Source organism: Mycteria americana, chromosome 7 (assembly GCF_035582795.1).
Source record: "Mycteria americana isolate JAX WOST 10 ecotype Jacksonville Zoo and Gardens chromosome 7, USCA_MyAme_1.0, whole genome shotgun sequence".
NCBI lineage: Eukaryota > Metazoa > Chordata > Aves > Ciconiiformes > Ciconiidae > Mycteria > Mycteria americana.
In genome coordinates, this window is record NC_134371.1 from 1,752,621 (window position 1) to 1,760,449 (window position 7,829).

At 43.8% G+C, this 7,829-nt stretch overlaps 1 protein-coding gene across 1 annotated transcript; it reads right to left on the reverse strand.

The window, feature by feature from the left end:
• Positions 1-962: 962 nt before the first annotated feature.
• On the reverse strand, positions 963-5,584 carry STRIT1 (small transmembrane regulator of ion transport 1). The gene is made up of 2 exons (XM_075507378.1): positions 5,550-5,584; positions 963-1,057 (listed from the first exon to the last, which is right to left on the reverse strand). Exons 1-2 carry the CDS (start codon positions 5,560-5,562, stop codon positions 963-965), a joined length of 108 nt encoding a protein of 35 aa, XP_075363493.1. The 5' UTR covers positions 5,563-5,584.
• Between the last annotated feature and the right edge of the window lie 2,245 nt (positions 5,585-7,829).

The following is a 7,829-nucleotide window of genomic DNA, read 5'->3' on the forward strand; positions in this document are numbered from 1 at the left end:
TGCCACATGGTCTCGATCCAGTTCAGTGCCCACCAAGTCCAGTGACATTTAATTTGACAAGAATTGGATTGGTTGCTAATGGAAAAACACAAAATTGGGCCCTGAACATCCTGTAAACAGAAGAGACCAGCAGTTAATTTGGTATTTATCTACATACTATTAAATAAAACCCAAATGTTTTAGGATTCAGAAAGTCCAAGTCATACATTTTAGGATGCATTGCTTCCAGGTAACTGTCCCTGTCTGCCTTTCAATTTCTAAAGGACTTTTTTTGATTTATGTGTTAGTATGTTTGTATGACTCCGCTTTTTTAAAAAAGGAAGTTAATGTAATTTCAGCAAATTTATTTAGACACTAACACTTCAGATCTTGGGACAGGGAGAGCATACCACCACAATGTTTTAAATTTAATAATTTATTTTTTACTACAAAACTTTAAAAATTGTCTTAACTCTCTTGAAACTTTCCCAAACACATTGAGATACTTCTTCCCCAGCTTGGCACAACTCACAAATGAGCTTAACTCACTTTTTTTGTCCCCCATTGCATCACTAGCTGTGGGAATACTGTTTCCAAAACTGCTTAAATTTGAGGTGGCGACAACAAAGCAGGGTGCAGAACAGGTATCCGACCTACCACTGGACTCCAAAAACTACTCACTCAATTACAAACCATTTGAAAACTGGGAAATTGGTTTGATGATTCTTCCTAATGCTCTAATATTTCAAACTTTTGTTGTGGATAAAAGTGTACACCATGTTTACAGTATTGATATTAAAGTAACTCATTTTATACATGTTGTAGGCATTAGAAATTTCAATTTAACTTCCAGGTTCTTCTAATCAACATAATTGTAAATTCTTCTGTCCTGTAAAACAAAGAAAATTACATTTTAAAAGGTGGCAGTGCAAACCAAAGAAAGCATGGATGGTATATGATACCGTACAAGTCACTCACTTCCATCAAGAGAAGACAATGTAAACCATTAGCGCGCAACCCACTATCCAGCCAACTGCAAGGAGTATAGGTACGACGAGACGTGAAAGCGGGAGTTGGGCTGAAAGAGAAAAGATTATCTTTTTCAGAAAGGCCACATTACATTGATGCTGAATTCACGAAATTAAACATGTGAAAACCACAATTATCACAGAGCAAAAAGATACCTGTGAGCTTGGGCCACATTATCTATGATTGCTATTTTTAGCATGGAGTCACCATATCTTGGCAGGCCTTCTAATGAGAATACATAGCAAAAGCCCAAAGAGATTTCCACGCTATGGTCTCTGCAATCAGATAGGTACAAAGCTTAGCACTTCCAAAAGAAGCAGGGCACAGGGAGGAGACAAGCACGGTTCTGTCCTTGGTCTCCATAGGTCATCAGGAGAACATCTGTACTGGATTTTATCGATAGAAGCTGTCCCAGCAGATTCAGGATTCAATCCCTGGTGCGTACATCACCTTCTAGAAGTCTCATTAGGTTGGCAACAGTAAATCAAAAATACAGTGATTATTTAACATGGCACCCATTTCAGAGTAACGTGCCTGGGGCTGCAAGGAGGGGATGCTGTACGAGTCCCACACCCCAAAGGGATGTTTGCCAGCGGCTGTGCGTCAGGGTCTCAGCTCATCTCTGTGCTTTCTGTGCACGGTGCCCGACGTAGCCCTCTCCTATCCTGTCACTACAGCAATACGGGGTAGCAAAGGTTGATGGTAATTATCTACCGCAGGGGTGTTCCCCGCTTTCAAGTAAGAAAATAATGTAAGAATTTCCAATGTGAATGTACCACCTGCCTGGCTGAGTTGGGCCAGGCACAAAAATGTGCCATCTTGCCTGCATTGCCCACTGGTACTAGAACAAGCTGAAAATTACATGGAGATGTGGAGTCCAATGCAGGTGACGGTTCTACAGGGAGCACACCGAAAGCAGGACTAGCGCTTTACATAAATACGTTTCTGTACAGCATCAGAATTTCAAAGACCCTTCTATCCGTTTCCTGCAAATAGCAGAAGCTTGCCAGAAAGCAGTGTATCAACCTCCGAGATGATATTACTTACCAATATATTACAACATTTTAAAGCGCATCTTTCAGCAGTTAAAAGATTTCCAGGTTTTTGAAGGGATTAATAAATAATGTAAAACTATTCACAACACCTTACACAGTTCAGATCAAGCAGACAGACTTTAGAGGGATGCTCAATAATTTAACGTTTTCCACATTGCTCTTTCAAAGCTATGCACAACACAAATGTGTCTCACCATGATATTGCATGGTGTATCTACCGAGAGGGAAAGAGAGAACACATAGATGGAAAATCTGCATGTCCTGCCATAAAAATATAAAACGGATAAGCAACCACACAGCAAAAAGATAAAATCCTGCTCTGAAACTGGGCGTCCTTTTGCCACAGGGGAGTTCCTTACCTGTTTCATTTAAAGACTGTTATTCCTTTGACACTTTGTAAGGTAAAGCTACATCTGTTGGGAATCATTTCTCTTTACTTGCCATTTTTTCTAAAGGTCCTGTTACACATAAAGGGCTGGGTCCTGCTGGGGTACGTGGAAGAGTTTTGACAGGGCTCTGCCGAGCTGTCATTGTCTCTACTGGATACGGTGTCTTGTGATGTAAGATAAGAGAGGCAGGCAAGTCCCGATGGATCAGCGGGAATGCTGTGCCCAGCATTTGTCATGAGGCAACAAGCAGCTGGCTCCGAGGGATAGAGTTTCATGGGAGCCATTGTGAGTACTTGTGTTTCATAGTTTACGAACAGAAATGACCATGAGGTCATTTGCTCTGATCTCCTATATGCCACAGGACAGATACCCCAAGACTTGAGTTAGAGTAAAGCAACTGCCTGGAAGACTGTATTTTATACCGCGAGCAGGAGAGACTGAAGTGTGAGATATGCACAAGGCTCGGGCTTGGCGGGCGAGACGTCCGAGCAGGGAACCCATTCGCAAGGCCTCAGAAGAAGGTGACAAACTCCAGGGTCCCAATACTTGGACCAAGGGAAAACTATCCTGAGTCTAAACCTGAGAATCAGTATTACACTCGCCATGGAGCAAGGCTGTGCGCACCAACAGCCAGAAAGAGAGCATCGGCCTTGTCTGCTTTCCAGCCTGAGGTGGAGATGGAGCGGGAAGGGACTAGCCGCAGAGGAACAGAATACTTCTGAGCAACGCGTTTTGGAAAGAAGGAAATCTTTACTGACACCTGCAGGTGGCCAGCTAAAACCCTAAAACATGAGGTTTCATTATAATCACCATTTAAATGAACGTGCATGAAAGCAGAATAATGAGAGACGTGTGGGCTAGCGCAGTCACAAGCATTGCTTTCAAACAGACCACGGAAACAAACCCTGGCTGCTGGGGTTTGAGCCAGAGCCTGCTGAAATCAAAAGGCCAATTCTGGATGGCAGCGAGAATAAAGGAATCTTACTGTGACCTGTGTATGTAAACTGGCGTTCTAGCTACAAATTACTTTCTTTTTTCCCCATTATAGTAATTTTTCTCTACTTCAAACATGAATTTATCTCAAAATAGAGAGAGGCTGGTCGGCGCAGCAAACACACAGCATTTTGCTGTGCTACAGCTGGGTTCCTCTGCATGTGATCAACAGACTCCCGAGCTCTGCGCTCCCGCAGGTCGGAAGCCCTGGGAATTGTCCACTGCAGGATGCCCAAGTGCCACAGTGAAGCTGAGGATCCCTCAACTACGGGATACGGCAGCACAGGCTTCCAAGCTAAATACAGCCTAAATACACTGATAAACTTCATCTGATTGCTATCTTCTTTTTTTCTGGGGTTTACCTTTTATCCAGAACCATAAGTTGGCTTGGTTTTGCCGTCTGTAGTTGGCCAAAACTCCTACCAGCTACCGTGAGAAAAATGATGCCTGTGGCCTCACTGAACTGCCTTCGCCCCTGAAGTGTCTGGGCCCGACTGCCCTGACAAGGGCACCCCGAGATACCAGGTGGAAAAACAGGCAAAGGCTTGGCAGGTGAAGAAGGGAATGTTTCCCTGCCCGAGCCTGTCAAGCTCAAACTCGCAGTCTTATGTTCCCTACTCCAAAATGCCTCAGAATTTCACTTAAGTTTTCTTTGTCTTTGATCTCATATAGGCTCCACTGCACACCCACAACCAAACCGCTACCCCGTCACGGGGACGGCGGTTTGAACACCCCACTGCCCAGCAGGCTGGGAGGGAACGGGCGGGCGTGCCCAGAGGACCGTGTCTCCTGCATGTCTCCCAGCTGCCAGCCCCGACCGACAAGTCTTTCCATGTTCCTTACGCGCTGCCAATAGAGACTGCAGTGCTCCGAAATCTAATTTAACCACAGAACTGACGTGAACAGGCTTTCGTGTTGATGGCATTTGCCAGCTTCATATTTAAAAACCATGCGAACCCTGCAGTTACTCATTTCAGCAAGGTGCCCAACCATTTCCCATCTGCTCCCTGACGTCCCCGGGCAGGCGTTTGTCCCCCTGCGCAGGGCGTGCCGGGACCGGGCGGGAGGCAGCCGAGCCCAGCTGCCCCGGCGTTGCGACTCCCAGTGCCTCCCCGCGCAGGGGCTGGGGCTGGTGCAGCCTGGTCCGTCGGAATGATTATGGCACATTGTCTTTTTTCTTTTTTTTTTTTTAAATATGTTTAAACACTGTTTTAAAAAATATATTTAAACACAAATAACAATACACCCCCTACCAATGCAAAATATGGTTAAGCACTAATTCCTAGTGGAATACCAGTATCAGTCTAATTTCTGTGGATATCAATGAAAAACTAAAATTAAGAAACAGCATTTGGTATCCTGTTGTCTCTGAGTTTAGTAGAATTCCACTACCCTTCTTAGATACCAGTAGTAATGGTGCAAAAACAAGGGAGATAAAAGTCTTTAAAAACTTTTAATATAGCTATGAAGAAAGCTATATTAAAAGTTACTTTTACAAGGAAAAGTACTACCTGAATAACTGTGTGCACAGCTAACACCATATTTAAACTTATAGTCGTTTCACCATCCAAACCTCTTACAGTGAAGTAAACAGAAAATGACAATGAATATAAAATGCATTTTTATAAAATACCTTTTCTCCTTGGAGAAAGTGGAAATGTGCTTATAATGAAAAGGTCATTATTAAAATTTCATGTTGCTCTGCCACTTGGGCTTTGTGGAGTTAAAATCTAAATTATTATATGTTCACCTAGCATTACACTCAGATTTCAGCTATACACTCAGTATATTTAAAACACTGTCAAACATAACGCATTTTACACAGTTCCGTTTATTATGTTAGTCAACTTAAAATCACAACCACAAAAAACCTGAAGAAAACAAAACCGGTAGGATTCAGAAATATGGGAGGAACCCAAGCTACTTTAAACTCACTGCTGTTCATAGAATTAGCTTTTAAAATGATGACACTTTCTTACTGAAAAGTAAAATATATAGCGTATCATACGAGAATACAAATAGCTGAGTATTTTCACGTTATGTTGCTCAGATTTATAAATTTTAAGAATACATTGCTACACTCGCATTTAACTGTGCATCTTACCTGGTTCTGCCATTCCTCCCTCCGCTGGTTTTATTGGCGAGTTCTAAGGTTTGCCTCTGCAGTTGTTCTTGTGAGCCTTGGGATGCTTTAAATAGAGCAATATTTGGAACGTGCTGCAGCTGCCTTGCTCGCTGGTGCCAGTCGTTGGCTATATGCATTCAATTGTCTAAAAAGGCAGGGGTCCGAGGGATTCGAGGTTACCTCTTCCTATTCCTGCAACTCCACATCTGTTTCGGAGAAAGCTGAATAAAGGGGTCATTTTTTTTGGAGAGAGAGAAGCAAGGGCGAAAACTGCTTTATGGTCGCTTTACAGCCATGTGAAACACCAGATAATAAGTTCACGTAATATTTATGTGCATCCACATATTTAGAGCATGGCAGGGATCCAGTTCATTCTTAAGTCTCACGCATATTCTCTCGTCCCTCTCCTATCAAAAAACCAAGCCAAGTCCTATTCGGTAATACTTGTGTATGTATTTCTGTAGTTATTAGTTACTTGCTAAGCATCACCAGGTATCTTGTATTCCACAAAGCACAGAGGTATGTCTAGCATTTTCCCTCCAGAAGGTTACAGTGTACAGCCACAGGTTTTCATTACTCCTGTGGGTAGTGGGTAACAAAATTCAAAGGAGGAACATTTCTACAATAACCTGAGAATGATTTTGTCCTAAAGCGGATAAATCATTGCAAACTGTCTCTTATTCAGAAGAGAAAAAACATGGAGACAAGTGCCAGATCTGAGCCAAAAGGACAAACTGCACAGTAGTTTGTATCACACAAGAGAAGAGCTGCGTATAGAGATCCCTTGGAGTGATCCTGGCCATCGTTTTTGACCGATAAGCATAAGAAACCCACTCAAAGTTTCTTAGGGAAACGAAGCCCTGTACAGAACGCGCAGAGGAACACACAGGTGCATCCCATGCTAGCAAAAAGCCCCTAACCAAATGCTTTTTTTCAGGCACGGGAGGACATTTTATCTAACGTTCAGCAAGCTTATACATAATCCCATTTCAGAGCTGTGCCTAGATACTAAATGGAACCGGGATTCTTCCTGTGTGTTTCTGAAATGGAAAAGGACACAAATCGCTGTTCAAAAGCCATTCCTTATAGCAGGTGCACAGGATGTTTTGAAGAGATCTAATCTGGATGTTTGTGTAGTTCAGAGGAATGGGTTGCGGTCTCCCAGAAGACAAGACAGTGCTCAGAAATACATTATGCAGACCTTCTAAAAGAGATTATCCCTTTCTGTTGAGGTTTAACCCCAGCCAGCAGCTCAGCCCCCCCGGCCGCTCGCTCACTCCCCCACAGTGGGATGGGGGAGAGAATGGGAAGGGTAAAAGTGAGAAAACTCGAGCGTTGAGATAAAGACAGTTTAACAGGGAAAGCAAAAGCCGCGCACACAAGCGAAGCAGAACAAGGCATTCCTTCACTCTTTCCCATGGCAGGCAGGTGTGCAGCCATCTCCAGGAAAGCAGGGCTCCATCACGCCTAACGGGGACTTGGGAAGACAAACGCCATCGCTCCCAATGTCCTCCCTTTCCTTCTTCTTCTTGCCCAGGTTTATGTGCTGAGCATGATGCCATACGGCGTGGGATAGCCCTTTGGGCAGCTGGGCTCAGCTGTCCCGGCCGTGTCCCCTCCCAGCTGCTTGTGCCCCCCCAGCCTCCTCGCTGGTGGGGTGGGGCGAGAGGCAGAAAAGGCCTTGACTGTGTGTCAGCACTGCTCAGCAGTAACCAACACACCCCTGGGTTACCAACACTGTTTCCAGCACAAATCCAAAACACAGCCCCATACTATGAAGAAAATTAACTCTATCCCAGCCAAAACCAACACACTTTCTTATGTGCTTGTTGATTAAATACTTTACATAAAAAATTAAATTTTAATTATCACCTTGGTTCAGAATTGCTTCCTCTCTCACAAAGGCTGCGGAGCTCACGTTTTCCTTGGAGCTACTGTATCAGACAGCCTGCAGAAAAGGAATTAAGCCAAAGTTAGATTCTGGAGCACTGGGTGGAAAAAATACTGGCTTTTCATACCAACACAATCTAACTTGTTCTAAAGCAGGTTCATAACTCAATTATTTAATTTTGAAAGAACTAGAACTAGAACTGGAAATGCAATCCCAGACCCTACCAAGGAAGGGTCTGTTCCTGAACGCAGGAGCTGCTTTCCAGGGGTCCCCTCTCAGTTCCCTGCCCACTCCGTGACTGCAGAGGCAGAGCAGAAGGGTGCAGATACATGTCCAATGCTACACCTGCAAAACAGTTGGGAGAAACA